Source organism: Rhinolophus hipposideros (genome assembly GCF_964194185.1).
Source record: "Rhinolophus hipposideros genome assembly, chromosome: 7".
Lineage (NCBI taxonomy): Eukaryota > Metazoa > Chordata > Mammalia > Chiroptera > Rhinolophidae > Rhinolophus > Rhinolophus hipposideros.
This window is the reverse complement of record NC_138053.1, coordinates 96,906,836-96,929,797: the sequence shown is the minus strand read 5'-3', so window position 1 is coordinate 96,929,797 and position 22,962 is coordinate 96,906,836. Positions and strand designations below refer to the sequence as shown.

Sequence of the window (22,962 nt, the reverse complement as noted above, 5' to 3'; positions counted from 1 at the left end):
CGCGGCGCCTGGGCCCGCCCCCTCGGCCCGGCCGCCCGCCCTCCTTCCATGGCCTGTCCCGGCGGCCCGTGGGGAACGCCGCCGCCGCCCGCCCCGCGCCCGCCCCGCCCCGCCTGAAGCCGCCCCGCAGGCCCGAGCCGAGCCGCGGCCTGCCAGGGTCGCCCGCGCCGCGCCGGGACCCCGACGGGAGCCGCCGCCGCAGCGCAGGCCCGGCCGCCCGCCGTCCGTCGGTCCGTGCGCGGCGCGGCCGGGGCTCGGGGCGCGGCGGGGGCGGGGCCGCGGCGGGGCGGGCGCGCGGGCCCGCGGGGCGGCGCGTGGATGGATCCGCGCGTGGCCTGGATCCAGCCCGAGCAGAAGGGGCCGGCCAATGCCCTGTGGATGCAGATCTGGGAGACCTCGCAGGGCGTGGGCCGCGGCGGCTCGGGCTTCGCGTCCTACTTCTGCCTCAACTCGCCGGCGCTGGACACGGCGGCCGCGGCGGGGGCGGCCGGGCGGGGCGGCGGCGGCCTGGCGGGGCCCGCGCTGCCCGCCGCGTCGCCTCCGCCGCCCGCCCCGGGCCCGGCCGCGCTGCCCCCCGCGCTGCTGACGGCGCTCGGGCCTGCGGCCGACGGGGCCCGGCGCCTGCACAAGTCGCCGTCGCTGTCGTCGTCGTCGTCGTCCTCGTCCAACGCCGAGTCGGGCACCGAGAGCCCCGGCTGCTCGTCGTCGTCCTCCAGCAGCGCCTCCCTCGGCCGGGCGGGCGGCGGCCGCGGCGGCGCCTTCTTCCAGTTCACGGACGGCCCGCCCAGCGCCCCCGGCGCGGCCCACGGGCACCCCGCGCCGCGCGGCCCCGCGCCCGCCGGCTCCCCGCCGCAGCACCAGTTCCACCCGGGGCGCCGGAAACGGGAGAACAAGGCCAGCACCTACGGCCTCAACTACCTGCTGTCCGGCAGCCGCGCGGCCGCGCTGAGCGGAGGGGGCGGCCCCGGGCCCCAGGCGCCCCGGCCCGGCACGCCGTGGAAGAGCCGCGCCTACAGCGCGGGCATCCAGGGGTGAGTGCGCGCGGCCGGGCCCGGGGCCGCGCCGCGAGGTCGCGGGGCGCAGACGTCCGTGTCGGGCGCCCTTTAATTCCTGGGATGGGTGCGGGAGGCCAGGGGCCGACTCCCTGGAAGACGCGTGCTGAGATCTCCGTTTACGAACGAGCGGTCTGCGGGGCCGGGAACTGACGGTGCGGGGAGGGCGCCGCTGCCCCGGCCCTGCGGACCGGCTCCTTCTGTGCCTCCTGGGACTGGAGAGGGAGACCTGACACTTTCCCCTCTTCCTCCCCCGACACGTGCGGGGGACCCACTGTCAGAGCGGGGTGCGGATAGGCGTGCCGTTGTGTGGAATCCAGTTGCAGACGCTTTAGTGTTGCCAGTAATTTGAATCAAGTGGAGGGAAAATGTTAACTTTTTGTCTTTTTGGCAGAGGCCTTTTAAAACATGATTACTTTTTTTTATTGTGATACAATTTAACCAACAGTTAATTTAGAAGTGACTTTTTTTGGGAGAAGGCTTGTATGTTACAATTAATTTGGTGCTGAAATTAACATAAAAAGCATCAACGCAGTTTTTTTTAAAAGAACTAATAGCATTCAAAGGAAAAACAAGGTTGGTAGCACATACTTATTTTTTTTTTTTTTTTGGAAGATGCCATCTTTAAGTATTTTCACACCAGCGTAGAGGATATTAAAAGTTTTGTTTAAGTTTAGTGCAATTACAGATGGCCAGGACTGGTTAAAAAATGTGTGTGTGTGTTTGGGGTGCGGAATGGAGCTGTCCCAGGTAAAATTGCTCAGGTGTGACTGTTAACCAATCCTTTTGCTTTTCTGAGCGTCTAGAAATAAAAAGTGTTTGTACACAGGTTTTATTTCAGTATCTCATAAACTTTTTTTGCACAATTACATGCTCATTTAAAAGGCACCTAAGGATTTCCCAGGTATTAGGGTTGTTACAAACGTTAACGTTCTTCTAATTTCCTAATTGTTAGATATTGGTATTACTTCTTAAAGGAACTTTCTTATAGGTCTGCTTATTCTCATTAGAATTATGTTGGAAAACAAGTTGACACCACTTTAGAGCATGTGTCATAGACATTAATAGCTGCGTATTCTGCAACGTGTTTCACCTGGTTTGGTTTAGAAGGATTATTAACTTAGATTCCCTGGAGTCTGAGCACGCACATCAGACCAAGTAGGAGCCCCGTCTCCTCTTCCCTCTCTCCTTCCAGTTCTTATTTGTAGAACTTTCTGAGAAAAGGTGGTGGGAGCAGTTTCATAATGTGTGACATTATACCTAAGAGCTCTTTGGGGGCGACCTTCAGGTTTCCAGCCAGTCGTGTAACTGGAAGTGGCTCTGTGTCTTAGCACTTAGGAGATAGGAAGGTATGTCGTCCTCACTTACAGAGCATTTTTGGGCCCAGACTGTCTGGAGTCCCGCTTCTTCCTTTCATGAGCCTCTAGCAGTGGCAGCCGTTCCCTTGTGCAAATCACTCAGGCTCTGGGTGCTGTTTCCTCACCTGCAGCTTTATAGTAAGCCTCAGTACATTCCTGACTGTTGCTTTTCTTAGTAAATGAGCCCACTGCATGCCAGGCGCTTTGCTTGGATATGGGCAGGGATTGGCATGGGAGACCCAACCTTAGGATCCTGATACCCAAACCTAACCCTCCTTGGAGAGTGCCCCCCCGCCCCAGCGCACGTGAGCACTGTCTGTCCAGGGCCCATCACTCACTTCTGTTTGTGTCTAGTCTTTCATCACTGTCTTGTGTAATCTCTCTCTCCCTCATCCTCTCACCCTCACGTAGACTGTTGTTACCTCTAGTGGAGATGGCTCGGTAGCTCCAGGTGCTGGGCCTTTCCCGATGCGGTGATCTACCAGCAGGTTTGCTCAGGTCCCACCCCATTGGAGCCCGGTAATGGGACCCCGCAACCCCCCTTAGGTTAAAGACTAAAATCTGAAATTCTCAGCAGGCCTCTAGGGCACTGCTGTGGCTTGGAGGTCTGCTCGCCCTCTCTGCCAGGGTCCCACACTGACACCCCTGCCTGCCTGTTAGAACTCAGCTCAGAGGCCATGTGGTGTGGGGCTAAGAGTTGGCAGGGAAACAGCCAGGAGGTCTGCATTTTAACGCACCTACTATGTTTCCCCGAAAGTAAGACCTAACTGGAAAATATGCCCTCGTGTGATTTTTCAGGATGACATCCCCTGAACATAAGCCCTAATGGATCTTTTGGAGCAAACCTTAATGTAAGACCCGGTCTTATTTTCGGGGGAACACGGTAGTGGGGGCCTCAACAGTAATGCTCATGGTAACGCTTTGTTTCTCTTGCTGGGCCCCCTTCCTTGCCTGCTTCTATGGGGGTGTACACGCCCCCAGTCCTGCCCTCAGCGTGTCACTTCCTGTCCTCTCTACCTAGAGGAGGAGCCTGGTGCAATTGCCCTCAGCCCTGTGCCTGGAAGGGCGGGAGCTTGGTCTGCTGCTCCCAGTGCTTGCTGCGGAGGAGAAAGAGTAAAGCGGAGTGCTGGAGCTGTCCTGGGTCAGGGAAGGAAGGGGGCCCGCTGGGCTCATGGCAGCTAACCCTTTGGCTCTTTGGAACCTACCCCTGGCTGCCAGCTTAGCCAGAGGGATGGAGGAAGGCCATTGAGGACTCTTTCGCTTCGAAAGGGAAAGAACGGAGGTAAGAGAGCGCCTGGCCTGGGCAGTAGGAAAGGATCTGGAGGGTGAGAAGCTGCTCAGACTTGCTGTGATCACGGTAATCGGGACGGATGCCCGACACAGCTGCCCCGGTGCGAATGTGGCTCCCGGGTGAGGTGGCGCGCTGCATTTCTCACAGTTTGGGATTTGCACTGCAAGGTAAATGGCTATTCTAAGTTCCGTGCTGCACTGGCTTTATGCGGCAGTGTAACAATGAGAGCAAAGTCAGCGCAGTAAAACAGCACTTGCTTATTGTCTTAGTTTCTGTGGGTCAGAAGTCGGGGTGGCCGGGTTGAAGTCACGGTGCTGGCTGCAGGGTCCTCTTGCAAGCTCATTCCTGTAATGGGCAGAATTCAGTTCCTTGCAGTGAATTGTGGGACTGAGATCTCATTCTGTGCTAGCTGGCAGCTGGGGCCCTCTCAGCTGCTTTAGGCCACCTGCATTCCTTGGCTTGGGGCCTCTCCGCCTTCAAAGCTGCAGAGCTGCCCGCATCTTCCTGACATGTCTCCGCTAGCTGGAAGAAGCCCTCTGCTTTCAGGGCCTGTGGCATTGGGTCCGGCCCCCCTGGGTACCCTCTCCCTTAAGGACATGGAATAATACAGCACGATCACAGGGTGCGGATGGTCTCCTAGTCACCGGTTCCAGGGATTAGGTGTAGAATCGTGGGCTTCCTGCCGCATGCAGACGTCCTGCTGTAGGGAGACTTCCCCTGCCTTGGGCAGATGGGTGACGAGGATGTTGTGGTATTCTTGCCCAACTTCTGTCCCGCGACCGGACTCTAGCCTGTCGTGATAACTCTCGCAGATTGGTGGTCCTGTCCTCTACGTGTTTGTCACCACTGAACTTGGACAACCAAAGTGACCATAGCTGTGAATGCCTTTCTGTGTCTCTCTCATGTGGACTAAAATGTGCCATCTAAGAAAAGTTTTCCAGAAAGCCATGTGAATGAATACATGAAGATTACAGTGATTAAAAAGTCCTGTTCATGAGCTAGCTTATCATGTAGGCCATCTAAAGTGTCATTCCTATGCTAGGTGAAAGGGTGGCTGGTGACTCACCCAAGTCACTTCTGGAATCCAGTTCTAATTACATAGCAATCCAGGCTTTGCTTTGCAGAAGACCCCACACCAGTCGTCCTGCAGTCCAGGGTAGTGGGAGCAGGGGCTGCCCCAGATGGTTCCCCCTTGGTCCCTTTCTGTGGATACTGCTGCTCTTACAGAACTGACCACTGCTCCCGTGCGTCCCCTCAGGGGCTGTGTTTCAGCCTGGTTTTCAGAGCCATGCACGTGCTAGCTGCTACCTCTGAGTACCTGTTGGATAGATGAATGGATGGACGGGTAGAAGGAAAAGAGGGAAGGAGGGGCCGAGGGAGGGAGGGAGGAAGGAAGGAAAGGGATCTTTCAGCTTAGATGAGCAAGTGAGGGGTGGCAAGTCTACATAGTTTAAATAAATCAAATGCTAAAGATAACTTGTCTGTCTTAGAATTTCTAAAGATGTGATTGCCATCTCTGAAGTTATTCAAATACAGAAAAGTTCAATCTTTCGCAATTTATCTACCCGTCTTCCTGAAGAGTGTGGTTAAGGCAGTTTTATGCCTTGCAATATCAAAGGCAAAAACAAAACATTCAAAAAATTCTGTCCTGTATTTGAAAGGCATTCCCACTTAGTTTTAAGTGGTCTCTTACTTTTATAGTAAAAAGTAATACTTAACGTGAAAAGTTAGAAAGCTTGGGCACCTGCTCAGTGTCCTGTGGCTGGCTCACTGGTGTCCTGGCCTCAGAGGCGTGCGCTGGCATCCAGGAGGAGCCCGCTGAACCTGGTCCTGGACTGGGCGGGTCACTGTGCAGAGATTTCGCCGTCTCCACACTGACAGGAGGACTAGATGGGATCAGCTCTGGCGGTCCCATTGGCAGGGGGTGTCTTTGATTACCAGCAGCATGCCTTTTTATTGTGGGTTTCTGCTCTTTCTAATTCCCAAATAAGCCATTCTGCACAACCATTTAGGCTCTTCTGTGGCTTTTGATTGGAGTTTATTTCTTAAGTGATAATGTGTGGATGTAGATGGTTTATATCTTTCCATGTTTGAAAGAGATTTCAGACGATCGTCATGTTTCTGGAATCCTGGGATCTGAGGAACGGCTAGGATGCAGGGCTCTAAGGCAACGGAAAAGCAGGCTTTCTGCTTTGAGCCTTTGACTGGCGTCTGTTTCCCAGCTTTTGGAGGCATGCACGGGGCCTGAGCTTGCTCTGCCAGCCTGCAGCGTGCTCTGACAGAGCCTGGGTTACGGTCTGGGTTTGGCGGGTTTCATCGTGGGTTCTGACTTCTGAGCCTCAGTTTCCCCACCTGTGAAGCAGGGCCTGTGATGACCCCTCGCAGGGACATATTCAGTAAAGGAAACTTGGAGCCATGTGTGAATTGTCACGTGAGGGATTAGAAAGGCCTTTGCTTTCCTTTTCTCCTCTCTGAGGAAATTGAAACCAAAAATTACATGCTTCTTGTTGCCAACTAGACAGAAGAAGCCTTTTGCCTGGTTTTTGAAAACACAGACAACTTTCCCTCTCAGGCCGAAACTTTCTTCCTGGAGAAACTGCTGAAGACCCAAAGGCCAAGTCTTCAGGCAAGGCCGCCGTGATGCTGCAGAAACACTCTCTCCCTTTGAATCAGGACATTCTTTTCTATTTTTAAAACCTTAAACGATGCCCAAGTAATGTGTTCTCCAGTTTTTAAATAAGAACCGTACCGCCCCAGAGCTTTAAGGGAACTCCTGATGTATTTTATCAGGTATGCGTGTGCTGCTGTACGTAACTTGTTTAAAGTTGGTCGAGATGTTTTTGTTGCTCTGTGCATGTAATAGAAGTGCGTGTTGTGTGATTTCTCTGAACTCTTTGCAGCTTCTAGCAGGTTCTGTGTGTAGTGGAGAACACAGAGGTGGGGGCCCAGGCCCATTAGGCCGAGGTAGAGCAGCGCTGTCCAGTACGTGTCCTGTGACGGTGGAAGAGTTCTGGTTCTGTGTGGTCCTGTAACGGGAGCCACTGGCCACATGTGCCACTGAAATGTGACTAATACAACTGAGGAACTGAATTTTAGTTGCATTGAATTAAAATGAAAATTTAAATAGCGTTGTGTTTGGGCCGCATTGAACTGAAATAACTTTAGACTCTATTCAGAACACGATTAACTGTTGCCTGAATAAATCCAGACTCAAAACAGGAACAAAAGCTGTGCTACTGAGCAAGTCACTGGAAAACTCTAGAAATAGTGTTTCTGAGTTCGTAGTGTAAATCCTTTTCAACGGGCTGCTGTTTTAGTCACCCATGAGGCATAAACTGGGTGCACAGCCGCGTGCAGCCTGGCACGTGCCCGGCTCGGCGTGTCTGGTCTGCGGGTGCAGGTGCCAGGAGTCGGCAGTTCTGTGTGCCTGCGTAGCGATCTCATCTGGCAGTCCCCTGGCCACGCAGCAGCAGCGCCGAGTGTGTGGGGCTCTGTGGGGCCCACCTCTGCCTGAGGGTCCTCCCTGGGTTCTCAGCAGGCTCACGAAGTGGGTAATGTTACGCCTGTCTCGTAGACAGAAAACCAAAGCCGAGACGGGCGGGTGTGCTTCGGCCAAAGATGCTGCTGGGAAATGCCAGTCTGGCCCTCGCGTCGGGAGCTCCGCACAGTGTTACGTGAGGGAGGCATCCCCAAGGTACAGGGAGGGAAGACAGCGACTACTTCGCCCTGGAAACCTGGTTTAAACGTGTCAGTGGAGACCCAGTGCCAGGGGGCGGTGGGGGTGGGGTCGGGAGGGGTGGCGGGGCCAGCTCCTCCTTGAAGGACTCTGACAGTTAAGTGCAGAATGAAGAAGATCGGGGAACACTGTGGGAGGATTCTAGGGACAAGAAGCCATCCTGCTACTGTAGTACACTGAACCTGCTGCTTTCCAAGGCCTTCCAGAACTGGCCTGGAGGGGCACTGCTATGGAGGGAGCAGGACTCCTGCCATCGGAATGATTCTTAGAGGTTGTAGTATTCCAAAAACGGAGCATTTGCTGAGTTGCTGTTTTGTCTGAAGACAGAGTTGAAAGACCAAAAGTAGGACCAGGGAGGGCTCCCTGACTGCCTCCTTGGTGTCAGGTGCTGCTTTGGACCTGCATTCTCCCAGTTCTTCTTGACAGTAACTCATTTTAAAGAGAGACAAGTTAAGCCTGAGTAGCTGTAAACATCTTGCCTGAGGTGCAACCAGTAAATACAAGACCTGGGCCAGAAGGCTGGGAGGCCTGGTACGAGAAATCCCACGCCCTTCACCGGTGCTCCCCGGGCACTTGGTCAGGAGCACGGAGCAGGGACGTAGTGAGTGGGCACAGAGGGTGCAGCACAGGAAAGAGCATTTCGGTTATAGGCGTTTCTCTAACTGTGTGCAAACCGATTTATGAGAATCGGAGAACAACTCTGAAGTGATGGCCCAAAATACACGAGAGGACAACCTGGCATGGCCTGTGCCACGCAAAGAAATACTTCAGTATTGTTATAAGTTGTGGGAAAAGGCAGATGAGTCTGTCTAAAGCATTGGTGGCCCTGGCGAAGACTGACTCACAAGAGACTGATGTACAAACCCACGTACAGTCATGATGGGTAGGAATGAGAATGGAGAACCAAGGCCAAATGCCAAAGAATGGGAATTTGTGGGAATTGTCACAGGGCAACGCTTGGAGTGAACTGAAGCTTGAACATTGTTAAGAGTGAAAAAGGCCTTTTAGGATGGGGTTTTAGGGGAACTGAAAGGGCGATGGTTGGGAAGAGGCTCACTGCTTGCTCGAAGCTTCTCTTAGCAGGCAGGTGCTCCAGCTTTGCCTTTACTCCATCAAACGAGTGGTCTTCAGCACTTGTCACAGTAACGATCAGTCGTCACTGGCCCGACAGCCCCCACCCTTTCATGCAGCGCCTCCTGCGGTCCTCCCAGGTCAGGGAGAAGCTCTTGTCCTCTCACCATGCAGAAGTGGAAGTGAGGCTTGGTGACGTGGCCGGCCCAGGCTCACATGGCCGGTAGGTGCAGAGCCGGCGCTGGCGGCCAGGTGGTCTGGCCCACAGACCATGTCTTTAACCACTGGACCTGTAGCACAAAGAGGGCAGGATCCAAACGGGTGTGACGATAGGAAGACAGTGATTACGTTGAGTTCCAGTTCCCTAGGGCCATGTGTGACGGACACACAGGTTGATCAACAGAAGTACTTCCATGACAATTCATGTTCTCTTTAAATACAGTTTACTAAATTATTAATTGTGCTTGAAAGTGAAAATAAAGTTCAACTTTAGATAGAAATACTGGTTTCTAAGAAACGTTGCTGAGACGAAGAATATAAAAAGGATGATAAAAATCTTAAGTAGCTAAGTGCAAAAAAAAACACTCAGTAAAAGTTCTAATGAAACCATAGTGACCTGCTTGCTGCTATGTGGGGTAGAGATGTTAGCCTTTGCTATGGACTGAATTGTCTCCCCCCAGATTCCTATGTTGAAGTGCCAACCCCAGTGTGATGGTGTTAGGGCTCGGCCTTTGGGAGGTGAGTGGGGGTGTTAGTGCCTTCTGAGAGCTGCCGAGCGCTCTTCCTACCATGTGAGGACAGGTGAGAAGACGGCGTGTGCAAGCCAGGGGGCGTCCTCACCTCACCCGGCCTCCCGGGGCCCTGGTCTTGGACTTTAGGCTCCAGAGCTGTGAGAGATACGTGTGTGCAGCTGTGTAAGGCGCCCGCATGTGGCTTCCTGTTCCAGCCGTCCAGGCCGACTGAGAGGGCTCTCCACGTATCTTGCCATCTCCTGATTGGGGTTATCCCGTCTGTCAGCATGACGTAAGCATTTCTGCTGCGCTCTGTAATTGTAATCACCAGCGTAGAGTGGGCTCTGACTCAGTGCCAGGCCCTGTCTGACTGCTTGGTCCGGACTCATTACATGCTCATGACAGTGCCATGTGGGGGTGCGGGGACCATCGTCATCCTGCCTCGTGTTTCACATGAGGAAATGGAGGCACAGAGCAGCTGAGGCCCTGCAGGTTCTCGGAGCTGGAAAGCAGGGGCAGCCCTGAGCCCACAGGAAACCACAGTTTGCTGTTGGTTCGCCTTGGCTTGTGCTTCCATAGGCTTCCTGCTCAGCAGCGGGGCTGCCGGGGTCCCCTTCAGATCTGCACGTTCTGTGTGTGCCGCCGTCCCTGCCGGCTTCGTGCGGGCTGTGTGTCACCCAGCAGGGCTCACAGGCTGGGCCATCTTTGTTCCTTCTGCACTCGCAGACAGTGCTCCCCTGGCTCCCCTGCGGCCCCGGCCTTGGTCCCCACACGGGACCCTCCATCGTGCTCCAGCCCTTCTGCTCATCGTGTCTTTTTGCTGTGTGTGTTGTGGCCACGTTTCTGAAGGAGAGTTGCTTGGTGCCGTAGTCCCTGAAGCCGGCTGCGTGCCTGAGGCACAGGTTTCTCTGCCTCAGCGCCTCCATACCACACATCCCAGGTGTCACTGTCTGGCTGTGAATGGAGAAACCTGAGGCACGTCTGCTTCCGCCTGAGGAGACCCCGCTGCTCAGGTCCACAGGCCTCCGGCACTGGGCACACTGGGGGGCAGTGATGGGCAAGGTCTCCCTCCCCCGGGGGTGGTCCACGCCCGGCTTTCCTGCTCTGAGGGCTTTGGGGAGACTGGTCCCATCAGGACACAGCACCAGCACTGGGGAGAGGCTGTGCAAGTCTGACGCTGCGGCTCAGTGGTCACGTCCATCAGCTGGAGGGAAGAGCAACTTCAGGTGCTGGAGGTGGAGTCGGTGCAGGTGGGGTCCGGCCAGAGGTCTGCGGAGCTGACGGCACTCGAGGCCCCAGGGCGCTGTGAGCAGAGACCTGCGGGAGGTGCTGCCTCCGCTCCAGGCAGCTGTGACGTGCCAGCCGGGGACGGCGATAGTGGTGCTTATCTGCTCATGCTCCATGCGCCGGCACGGAGCAAGCAGCCGGGCAATGTCAGCTAATCCTGAGAACATGGATACGATAGTATAACTAATGAGTTTGAAGGCTTTTTAAGTCTCCCTGCAGCTTCAGAATTCTTCTCAGCGTCGCCCTCGGCAGCAGTGCCCGGGAGGCAAGCTGGCACAGGAGAAAGCCTGTTAGCTGCACCTGGTGTGGCATGGCCGGAGAGCTGGGGTACTTGGGAGGACAGTCCCTTCCTCACACACGTCTCCTCTTGGTTTAGTCTCCCGCATCTGCAGAGGAGCTTCTTCAGGAGTCCTGTCTTTTATGTTGCAGTGTGGGGTAGCTTCCTGAACCAGTGACTTGGGGTGGCTCTAGAACCAGAGCTTTAGCGCAGAGGGGCCTTTTAGCCTGGCTGGCCCTCGGAGCTGAGCAGTCACAGGAGTCGTTCGAAGATCTCCAGGAGGCCAGGAGGGAGGCCCACTGGGGGCTGCGACAGACAGAGGCAGCAGGGAAAGCCCTTTTTCCTGGTTTGGCCTTGCTGTGAAGGTGAAGGCTGAAGGAGGCCAGCTTCGTGAAGAAGACGTCAGGCCAGCCCATGAGGTCTGCCCTGGGACCTTTGGAGCTGAAGGCAGTGTCAGTCAGCAAAGCTGAGGTAACTGTTGGTTTTTTCGTTGTGATTATAAAGGCTGTAACGTACTTAGGGAAGAAATCTGGAAAATACAGAGAAGAAACTACCCGTAATTTTTCTCCTAACATTTGAGCATATTTTGTTGTTATTTTTAATGCTGCTTTAAATATGTTGCAAAGGGATCATTTTGCATTTGTTTGTTTAAATCTAATTCTAGATAAGTGGTTCTTCCTGTCATTGGAAAGCTCTTCAAAACAGTGTTTAAATGTGTGGATGTACATGATTTCCTAAAAATCAGAGAGCTTCACTCTTATAAAGGGACCACAGTGATCTTCCGCATGTTTCTGTAAGTGTGGCTTCCCAGCTCTGTGGCTGAACACCAAGTTTGAGGGCACACAGCTCCGGGTTTGAGTTCTGGTCGTGTGGTCCTGGCCAGTTACCATCTGTCTAGTGAACACTTACCGTGTTTCCCTGAAAACAAGACCTGGCCGGACAATCAGCTCTACTGCGTCTTTTGGAGCAAAAATTAATATAAGACCGGGTCTTATTTTACTACAATGTAAGACTTATGTAAGACCAGGTCTTACATTAATTTTTGTTCCAAAAGATGCATGATCGCTGATTGTGTGGCTAGGTCTTATTTTTGGGGAAACACGGTAGTAGGCAAGGCTGGGGACCCTGGAAGTGGCCTGCAGCGGCCTGTAATTGTGCAGTGGCGGCCAGGCAAACCTGGGTGATAGGTGGCTTGAGCCAGCCCAGGAGGGAGCCAGCGCCCAAGGCTCAGCAGAGGGTCGTCTTGTGCCCGGCAGCTCGCCCAGCTGAGATCTCCACTGCACTGTGGGTTGCTGAGGACCCCACTGTCAGGAGATGGAGACCCGTGGGTCATTTGTGCCCCATGATGGGTTGCGGATATGCTAAGCAAGTTGGGTGCTTCTGCTGTTTGCTCCAGCAGGTGCTTGTGGCATGGGGTGGTTCTTGGGGTTCTAATGTAGAATGGCATAGTAATGATTCTGGAACATCCGCGTGTCACTCAGTGTGTGAAATGCTGGGGGGGACGTCATCCTGGTCTGTGGGAAGCTCCCAGGTGTCTCACCAGAGTTCTTTCTATGAAAACCATCTCAGCACATGTTTTCTTCTCTAGTAGTGGGTTCAGAAGAAATGCATTCAATTAAATGCTGTTGCCATGGCTTAATCATAAGCTTCTGGTATCTGAGCTTTCTGTTCTGAGGGGAAGAGAAGATTGTTGGGGTTCTCCGGTCTCCGGTGGCCCCAGGGCCTTAGCATGGCATTTGCAGTGAGCTTGGGTTTGCTCTGTGGAAGAGTGTCATTTCCCCTGCTTGTCTCAGTCTAGGTTCTGAAAGGCCCTGGGCCATCTCTACACCAGAGATCCCTACACCATTCAATGTGATTGATCCCTAAGGAGGGGTCTTGAAGCGAGGGAAGAGGAAGCTCACTTGTGCTGGGAGCTGAAGTTGTATGGACCTTAGTTACTGCATTAATGGTTCCAAAGCTGCAGAGCCTTCTGCCCTGGCTGTTTTGTGAATGCTACTTGGTCTTAGCCTTTTGGACCTTGGGTTGGCCTTGGTCTGTCCCACAGCAGCAGTGCCCTTCTCGCCCAGCGCCTGCCTTCTTCTCCTCCAAGGAGGTACCCCGACTCCTGTCAGTTGCCTCCCTTCACCACCACCTTGCAGCAGCTTCTTTCAAGGGCCTCACTCTTCATTAACACTTGTGAAATCATGTGCACATGTAGCTTTGTTCAAAGCTCCTCTGAAGAAAGACAGGTGCACAGATAGGTCTCTGCAAGGTGTGGTGAGAAGCTGAGGAACAGACTAGAGCAGGCTGATGGGAGCCCTGGCTTGGCAGCCCCCACATTACCAACAGAAAGGAACACTTGGGAAACAAGAGGTCTTGACTTTGCAGTTTCAGTTAGTTTCCTTTTACTTTTGAACTTAGGTGAAAAATCTAACAAACCTTTAAAGTCCTGATGCACGGTTTCCTGAAATATTGGAGAAGTCATCAATTGTCTTGTACCGTAATTAAAAATAAATAAGAATGATTTATAATTAGCTCAGTAACTGTATCAACAAATAAGTACTTTAAAGAGGGTTGCCCTCCCTGACAGGAAAAGTGACTCGGTCGTCCCCTCATGCGTGTCGGCACTTGTCCCTGCTCAGTAGCAGCCCGCCTATCTGGTACTGAGGAGGGATGGGCTGCCAGCTCAGACCCGGCCCTGTGTCTGGTCCAGACCAGCGAGGGGGCTCTGGTCCAGCGTGCTTCAAACTAGAGTCTAGTCGGGAACTCCAAATATTTTCACTAAGGCGTCGTTTTTGGCAAAAAAGCAGAGGGAGGGATTTCTAATTTCCGAGAAATCACTGGCTTTTTAAAGCTTTGGAAGGTTTTAAGAAGATTTGGAGAGAGGGGGAGAGGGAGAGAATAACTTAACAGTTGAAGACAGTTTCTAGTGTTTTCTGTTTCATTTTACATCGTAACGGAAAAACTTGGTTTTCCCCAAGCGTTTGGAATTGACTGCATTTATGGGGGGTGAAAGGTAAACACCTCACCTGGTTAATGTGGGGACAGGACTGTGGGGCCTAGTGTGGAGGGTTCTGGGCTTTCAGTGAGGAGGGAGGCTGTGCCATGTTACCACTAAGAGCTTGTTTGTGTTTAGTGGGCTCAGGTGGTGAGACTCTTGCAAGCACCTGGGAGGAGGCTGCATTCACTCCCCTGGTTTCTCTTTACCGTTAAGGAAACGATGACTACAGCCCCAGCTCTGATCGCCTCTGCTCTGAAGCACCCACAAGACTTACAGTCTAGGGGAGCAGGCCGGCCTGCAGCCAGAGCTTGCTGCGGGTGTCCTTCGCCCCGTTTCTTCCTGCTTTCATTTTTGAAACAAATGCCGAGGTCCGTGCTTCGGGCCCCTTGTTTGTGTCCATTACCTGCTGCAGCGCACCTACCTGTCCATGGTCAAGTGCAAAGAGGCCACCTTGGAACAACATCCAGATTGTGCTGGGGCTGCGAGCAGGGGAAGGAGCCAGCTCTGCAGCCTGGGCCCGGACACCCAGTCTCCCGGTGGGGGAGGTGCTGACATGGAAGTCTGGGGCTGCCCCTCTCTCCCCGCGCCCCTCCAGAGCAGCCAGGCCTCCCTGGCTTGGATTCCAATTTAGACAGTTGGGTACCCTGTACCCCACCAGCTCAGTTTCTAAAATAAGACATAATCCCCTGAAGTGGTCATCTGTGCTCATCAGTAGCTTCGTTAGCTGTGACATTAGATAATTTGGTTCTCTAATCAAATGATCCATCTTTCACTCTTTAAAATAGCTCATTGAGGTGGGTTTTATTAATATTTGCAGCAGCCGTATGCTGGATACTAATGTGCTAAAACATCGCTGATCCTGATATTTGGTACTAAAAGCAGAAGTTGGGAAATGTATAAATAAATAGAGAAGTCAGTCATTACCTTTTGAATGCGTATGGACTCGGAACAATTGTAGATGAGAAACGCCTTCTCATTTTTCAAAGAACTTTATTTCCTAATATTTACTTTAAAAGTACATTAGAAAATAATGCTCCAGAGGTCTATTCTCTGGCAGTTTCATGATAAAAACTAAAATTCACTGAAAACTCTGGTCTCACCATTTCTATCTTTCTCCAAATAACCAGAAAATGAATCAGTTAAGCCTTTCTCCAGGCTTGCGATGTACCGTGTTTCCCCGAAAATAAGACCTAACTGGAAAATAAGCCCTCGCATGATTTTTCAGGATGACGTCCTCTGAACATAAGCCCTAATGCATCTTTTGGAGCAAACCTTAATACAAGACCCAGTCTGATTTTCGGGGCAACACGGTGTCAGTCTGAGATTCTTCCCCGTTGAATCTCCAAGGTGCACCTGGCCTGACCTGCTCTGGAAGGACCAGCAGCCATCGCTAGTCCTGGAAGTGCTCTTCTCAGGTGGGCGGTGGGAGGCGAGCTGCAGCCATACATCCTGAGGCTCGCAGGGCTTCTTTTAAGCACATGCCAGCGGATCCCCCCCACCCCGTGTGTGCCTGCCCACATTAATGACACAACCAAGACGAGAGGCTACAGGTGCCACCACAGCAGCAGAAGCTCCGCTCCCCTGCGGTTACCTCTGGACCCCACTCGCAGCTTAGGCTGAGGTCTGGCTGTAGGGAGCTTTGCGGGGTTCATTCGCGCCCAGTAGCTGCAGAGAGCAGGGCAGGCCTCGTCCCACTGGGCCTCACTGCCACTCCTCTTCCTCCTCAACATCTCATTCCCACATGTGGGTGGGTCTGAGGTGCCATTGCTTGCAAATCGTTGGCAAATTTGAAATAGTTGTTTTTGTGGGTCAGAAATATAAATTTCATATTGACAACTTCCTGTAGATAACTGACCTTAAAAAGATGCACCAATGTGAAATGTACCATGAAGAAAGAAAAATGTTTAATTTTAAACTGATCTGACGCTCAGCCATTGATTGAAAAAGGCTCCTGATTTCAGACATGTTAAAATGTTAAGGAAAAGGTGCATTTTAGTGATCATGGAGGAGGAACCTGCTTTGCTCAATCCCACAATTCCATCAGTTGCTTGGAAAATGCCCTAATCAGGCACCTTTGTTGCGAACATCTTGTTAAGCTATTAAAGCATAGTTTTGTAATTGTAGCAGTAAGTATGTATTTAAATTTTACCAAGAACTGTAATGCTTAGTTTTGACATTGGGCCTATTTGTCCACCTTTAGCCCTTTATTTATTTTTAAGAAAGTTTGGACACAAGAGTCTGTGCACCTACTAGAAAGCGTTTTTCATCGGTTGACTTGGTCTTCCCCTGGATGGTGTGGGGTGGGAGGGCTCAAGTCGGGCCTGGTGCCCTGGGGCGGCCACTTCTTACTTCCTGGGCTTTTGTGTCTCCAAGGATGAAAGGAAGGAGTGATGGTCTGGGAGAGGAGATGGAGCCCATTCCTTGAGTTCTGGAAAACCTCCAGAACCGTGTTGTAGAAACATGACTCATATGTGCGTCAACCTTCTGGTGAGTTCTGTGTTGCTCAGCTGTCTTGGGTTTAGTTAAGGAAGAAGCAGCCAGAACTGCACTGTCGCAGAGGGTGACCACTCGCCACGTGTGACTGTTTAGATTTAAATTAAGGAGATGAAACATGAAGGTCTTCAGTTGCACTGGCCACATTTCAGGGTCTCTAGCTGCACTCATCGCAGAAGTCCTCTTCGTGGCGCCCGGCTGGGTTCACTCGGGCCACATCTGTCCCTTCCCTGTGGCAGCACGGGCCTGTGTGCGTCCCTCGTCGTGGTGGTGGGCGGGCCCTTGCTGCCTTCTGTGGGCTGGGATGGCTCGTGGCATTGGTTAGAGGCCTGACTGATGGCGTCTTCTGTTTGCTTTCTCTTTAATTAGGGAATCTAGATTCATTGTTAAGATTAAAAATGCACACAGCAAAAAGAATATGAAAAACACAAGTAATCCCATCATCGGAACTACAATGGACTGTTTTGTGTCGTATGTAACATTTTGCTGTTACCAAATGTTACATATAAGCAGCGGTGTAATGAACATTTTCAGGGGTGGACTTCTGTGTTCAGTCTTGTTCTTCGCCTAGAAAATATACTTATCTTTTTTCCTTTTCATTTAAAATCTGTATGATGAGTACATTCTTGTAAAACAAATTCAAGCAGGTCCCAGTATGTGGAGTGGACAGCAGGGGCTCCCTCGCCCAGCTAATCCCAGGGTCGGGGCTGGGAAGCCTGTTGTGATCGTGGCTTCCTGCTGGTTTGGACGTGTGGCTTCTGCACAGCGGTTTAGTCCTTTCGTGTACTCATGTCCATATGCGGCTGAAGCTTCCCGCGTAAGTGGGACCACGTCTTCTTTTGTCTTTACATTGACAGTCTGTCCTGAGATCTTCCCTAAGCAGTCTCACATCTTTCTCCTTCTGAATGCGGAGACAGCGTGTCATCTTGTGGGAACATGACCAGCAGGCCTGCAGTGAGCACGCCTGGGTTCCTGGGTATGTTTCCGTATTCGTAGCACAGGTTTCCAGAATTACGGGGTTCTGAGAGGCATGCCGTTTTCAGCCTTTGACGAGTTGCCAACTCCTCCCGAGCGGACACCACGTTCCCCGATACCTGGTGAGAGGCCGACTCTGCAGTGTCAGTCTTCATGTTTATTTCTGTCATGCGCAGTTGTCATTTGCTTTGCAGTTTGTTTACACTCAGCATGCTGTTTGATAGAATTTCTTTGTAATTATTTGGAGCTGTCTGTCTTTGTATTATGATTGTTGTTTTGGAATTGGAGTCTGGAAAGTCCTTCAGGTTCGATTTGATTGTTTTCAGGTAAAATTTTTAACCCTGAATCTGTAACATATTTTCAAGTGTAGAACAAGGTGGAGACCTAACTTTGATGTTTTTAGGCTACTCTGTCAAGGTTAGGCTTGGCTGCGAAGAACATACATAATGGATAATGGTGATCCAATCCCATCAGGGTCTGGACGTCCTTCTCAGAGCCACAGCCGTGGATCAGAGCTCAGGACTCAGGAAGGGGAAGGCAAAGGGCTGTGGGAACGCCCCCCGTAAGAAACCTGCCGAGGAAGCCTCCCGGTAGCTTCCGCCTGAAGCTGCTGGACAGGAGGGTCCATGTGGCCTGTTGGCCTCGGACCCCGAGGCAGGGTTGGGACAGCGCCCCACGGCCTCCTGTGAGGCAGTCGCAGTTTCCTGCTGGTTTCATTTTAAAGACTTTTCTGTGATGGTCACAGCCTAGAAATGTCCTTGGAAGGTTTGGAGACTGCATGCTAGTGGGCTGACACTGAGCTCTGATGACAATGGCTAACTTGTCTGTGGATGAGGAGACTTAGAGCGTTTTTTGTAGACATCTTGTCAGCTGTGGAATTCCTTTGAAGTTTTGATATGTGAGAAAAGTAAACTTCCTCATTTTTGTTTTTGAGGAGAAATGATCAAAACTTTTCATGAAGACATTCTGTGAAACTGTTTGGAGAACTGAGTGTGTGGGTATATTCGGTATCAGACGTAATAGATGAGTAAAACGATCTGTGTTGTATCTGATGCTGGTGGCTGGACATGTGGCTGATAGTATCCAATTGTGAAAGGATATTGTTGTGACCAGAATATGCAGTTTCTTAAAACTGCTTGTAATGTTAGCATTGAATAAGTAATCCAAACTTTTATTTAGCACTGTTTCCACTTCTAAAAGGATAGCTGGCCACTTCAATGGGTTCAGCTAACAAATCAAGTTAGCCACTACAGGGGTAAAATGTTATTTCTTGGAATGTTAATTTTTGATGTCGTTTTGTAGGGAATGTAGATTTCAGATGACAAGGTCATAAGCAAAATGCGCATCAGAACCTGATTGGATTCGTTCCACACATACTGATGGATGCCTGCTGTGAGCAAACACTGATGTGGAGATGAGGCAGTGAGCAGGCGGGCCCCTTTCCTCCTGAGGGGCAGTGGGTCACCAGCCCAGCCCCACATGGCCACGGCCTGAAGAACATAGTGGGTTGGGGAAGAGTGAGTGCCGGGCGTGGGCGCCCCCTCGCCCGTCCTGACGCTTTGGTTGAGTTGCTCTGATTGCGTTGTTCCTCTCGGGCAGGACAGTGGCTTCCCCTCTCTGCCTGACCCCCCAACCCTCACCCAGCCCTTGGTGCTACCTCTCTGCTTTAAGGGTTCCATGGAGAGCCCCAGCAGGAGGAGGCAGCCGTGCTGACTTTTGAGACCTTCCCTGTGTCTGCGCCGGAGGTGCCATCGCACTCCAGTGCGCCCCGGTCTCATAGAGTGGTTCCCGGAGTCACGCTGTGCCTTCAAGGCCGCTGCTGGCCCCTCCTAAAATACCAGCGGGGGGATGCTGGCGACCCCTCTTATGTCATGAGCCAGTCGGGAGACGTGAGGAAACTGACCCCGTCCCAGCCCAGGCATCGGGTAGTGTCTGCAGACTGGCCACGCTGTCTCCTTTCACGCTCGTCCCTTCCTGGTGTGTCAGAGTGAGGAGGGCAGGGTCCTGGGAAGCTAGGAGGACTGTCTTCTGTCGTGATTTCAGAGGCACCAGCTTACGAGAACACTGATGGTACGTTCTACTCCACAAGTGCAGACCTGCGTGACATGTTGGCAAATTGGAATATCCGGTTAACGAGGTGATTCCGTGTGTCCCATCTGGGATGTGGTAGGTTTCAGCACACGGCGTTGGTTGCCTTCTTCAGTGATGTTGGGCCAGTTGGTTGATCATTCTAGGCCTGTTGATCATTTTGTTTCTAAATTTTTATACTCCTGTTGCACCTGAACAGAACTGTGAGGGGCAGGAGGGCCTGTGTCCTTACCCGGTGCCGGAGCCGCTCACCCAAGGTGACAGCTGCTCCAGCAGACCCTCCTGGACAGCTCTCCACAGTGACGTCCTGCTGACAGGGAGGGGGTCGCCTGTGGTTCGTCGCTGGGGGGCCTTAACCTGCTAACCAGAGGAACCTAGTCCTGTAACAACATTGCCAGGTGGTAGGAGACTTGAGGTGATACCTCAGGCTTTAACATGCCTGCTGAGCTGCTGGGATGGATGCGATTAGATGCTTCGTGTGTAGTTGGTGCTCAGGGCCCATTGAAATAATAGAAGCCTTACCCTTAATAGCTTGATGTGTGATAGTTTGGAAAACATACTGATTGTAGTGTTGTGTGACGTACTACTTTGGATTTGCTGAGAACTGGGTCCTGGCTGACTGAATTGGCAGCATGCTTTTTTTTTTTTTTTTTTTTTTTTTTTTGTTAATTAAATATGGTAGACACACATGAGGTTCCAGTGATGGCCTAACTAGTCGATACTGCAGAGATGGCGTGGATGGGTGTTGGGCCGTTTTTCCTTTATACCCCAGTGTGTGCTCTCAGGGGCCTCTAGCCATCAGACCCGCTGCCACTGTCAGGAATGGTCCCTCCATATGAATTCTGGGGAGATAGAACTTCAGGTGAGAAGTTGAAATGGGCCTTCAATGAGCCCCTGTAAGATAACATGTAAGATAATATGATACCCCTTACCTTTGTAACTTGACACTAATAGGCCCTGCTGAGAAGTATTGCCTGCTGTTATTGCTGTGGACTATTTTGCTAGCTATTGAGCTAACATTATTGTTGTATTTTTATTAAGCTAATTTTATTTTGTCTTTGTTTGCTTTTCTAAACAAACTTGGAATGGAAGCAGACAAATTGATTTGTTATCATTCCTAGGATTGGATTATTTGGCTCCCACCCTCACCCCTCCCTTTACTCCCTGAAAGTAACCAAGGATGACCATCTTTCCTTCCTGTAGGAGTCTTTGGAGCACGTCCTTGGCCCTGCAACTTAACTCCACAAGCTGTTGCCACCACCATGGGCCCGGCTTTTTCACTGACAGTGACACAGTGACTTTTGAGGCAGAGATGTAAGGCAGCTTTCGGAACTCACTCCTCTCCTGAAAACCTCTCTTAGGAGAGGAAGAGAGGCCCCTCTATGTTCTGCCTGCATGCAATAGGTTGTTGCCCATCTTGTCTCCTTTAGGAGAGAACACTCGGGTCTTGAATTAAATAGGGCTTTTCCACCTCTAGGGCGGGCGTTTGTGTGAAATGAGGTTGGGGGGCCTGCACAGCAGGTGGGTGGGCAGCCTGACTGCTGAGACTTGACCATCAGGCTTCTGAGGACATGTGTCTTCTTGTGTCACGTGTCCCTGTCCCAGACATGTGCACGCTCTTTAGTGTGGGAGCCAGAGGTGTCCACGGGGCACAGAGCACCTTGGAGCTGTGGTGGCGTGCCGGGGTGACTGTTTATTGTACCACACCAACTAGGACTGCCTTCCGTCTTCCATGGGGGAATTCTGTTTCTGAATGTGAAGCCACAGAAATGATTCTTTTGGATAAGTCTTAAAATGCCAGTTGAAAGTTTTGGTATGTGGTATTGACAGAATTCACCTGTGTCAATTTGTGGTGCTAAACAACACTTGTAATTGGTCCGCCAGAGTTTTCATTTCATTACGTACTGTCAGAGGAAGAGAGAAACTGGATTGCCAGTGGCCAGAAATATATGGTGGTGTCACGCTGATCCAATGGCAGAGGGAAAGTATGGTTAAGTTTAATTGTAACTCTAGTATGTTTTCTCTTTTGTCCTCTAGACTTCACGAGGAAATAATTGATTTTTACAACTTCATGTCCCCTTGTCCTGAAGAAGCGGCCATGAGAAGAGAGGTAGTGAAACGGATCGAGACGGTGGTGAAAGACCTCTGGCCAGCGGCTGATGTGGGTATCGTGTCTGTCCTTCTGTGTCACATGCGAAAGAATGTGAGCGCTCGACTCGCTGCCTGTCGGGTCCGTGCACACCTGTGTCCCCTCACTGGCCAAGGCAGGGGCTCTCCAGGTGTAGTCCTGGCCCCGGGCACCTGCTGAAGCAGACGCCCCCTGGCGGCGGGCCCGGCCTGTGTGTTTGACACTGCCCTCCAGGTGGCCCTGAGGCACCCAGGTGTGAGGACACTGCCTGAGGGAAGGTGCTTTGGGAATGCTGTGATGATTTGTATTGTTTTAGATTCACCTTAAGCCTAGAAACTTGACGCTTTCCTCTACCACTCATTGTAGCATAGGTTTATTTTTTTGTGAAACTTGAAAATGTTTCCTTACACACCACTTTTACAGGGACTGAACTAATGTCCCTTTGAGGTGAGGACCACGGGCATTTCCAGTGCTTGGCACAGGCAGCACAGCCGTGTCCTCTGACCAAGTTCTGACAGCCCACCCGCAGGCTCCTGGCCTGACCGGTCAGCCTCCCCTACCTGTGACCGATGCCGTGACTGGTGACCTCCCAGTGGTGGAGATGAGCTGCTCCCCGGGGGCCAGGCAGCAAGCTGAGTCCCCGCCTTTCGTGGAGTCACCTACACATCCTTGGTTTTAACCTCAGTGCCGAGACAACCCCAGCTCTGCGCCTCAGCTGTGGGTTTGAAGGTTGTGGGGGGTTTGAACTGGGCCCTGAAAAGTCCTTGGTTTTGAGCAGGTGTGGGCGAGGCCAGTAATGGTTTCATCTCTTAATATTGAGTTTTTAAAAATTCCTTCTGAAAGCAGATCTTCTATATACATATAAATTAAACATTTTTTAAAATTACGGTTGACATGACATTATATTAGTTCCAGCGTAGTGATCAGGCATTTCTATAACTTAGAGTGATCCCCAATCAGTCTAGTGCCCACCTGGCGCCATACGTCGTTATTCCCACGTTATTGACTGTGTTCCCTGTGTTGTACTTTACATCCCCGTGACTTCTTGTAACTGGCAATTTGTACTTCTTGATCTTGGGGCAGGTCTTTAACTTAAAGATTTTGTTGGATTGTTTTTGGTATCCCCACAACTGCAGAGCAGTTTTAATTTTATCTAGGAGTGGGAGTGAAAGAAAGTAGGCCTTTCTTTCAGTGAGTATGATGGAGGGATGACCGCTTGACTGGTCACCTATTCTAAGACAGTCATTCTTTCTTTTAGGTCCAAATATTTGGCAGCTTTAGTACTGGTCTCTACCTTCCAACTAGGTGAGTGCCGGGGTTAGTGTTATGTGTATGTAGCAGGGGGTGGGCTGGGCGGTGTCTGTGTCTGTGTTAAGGGCTAAAAGTAGGTTCCTTGTATTCAAATCTGAGGCCAGGAGTATAAGCTAAAGGGAAGACTGGAACACAGGGGAAGTCGCAGGAAGTAAAATGTAATTTACTATTATAATTGATTGCT

General features: G+C 51.6%; 1 protein-coding gene across 4 annotated transcripts in view; it reads left to right on the top strand.

Moving 5' to 3' along the window:
• Positions 1–318: 318 nt before the first annotated feature.
• Positions 319–22,962, top strand: part of TENT4A (terminal nucleotidyltransferase 4A) — a gene marked incomplete at its 5' end in the record, with an annotated part of 38,478 nt that continues 15,834 nt past the window's right edge. For all 4 annotated transcript variants that reach the window (XM_081054125.1, XM_081054124.1, XM_081054123.1 and 1 more), the window contains 3 exons: positions 319–1,031; positions 21,377–21,500; positions 22,726–22,772. In XM_081054125.1, the coding sequence (XP_080910251.1) occupies positions 319–1,031; positions 21,377–21,500; positions 22,726–22,772 (884 nt within the window). The remainder of the gene's footprint in view (positions 1,032–21,376; positions 21,501–22,725; positions 22,773–22,962) is intronic.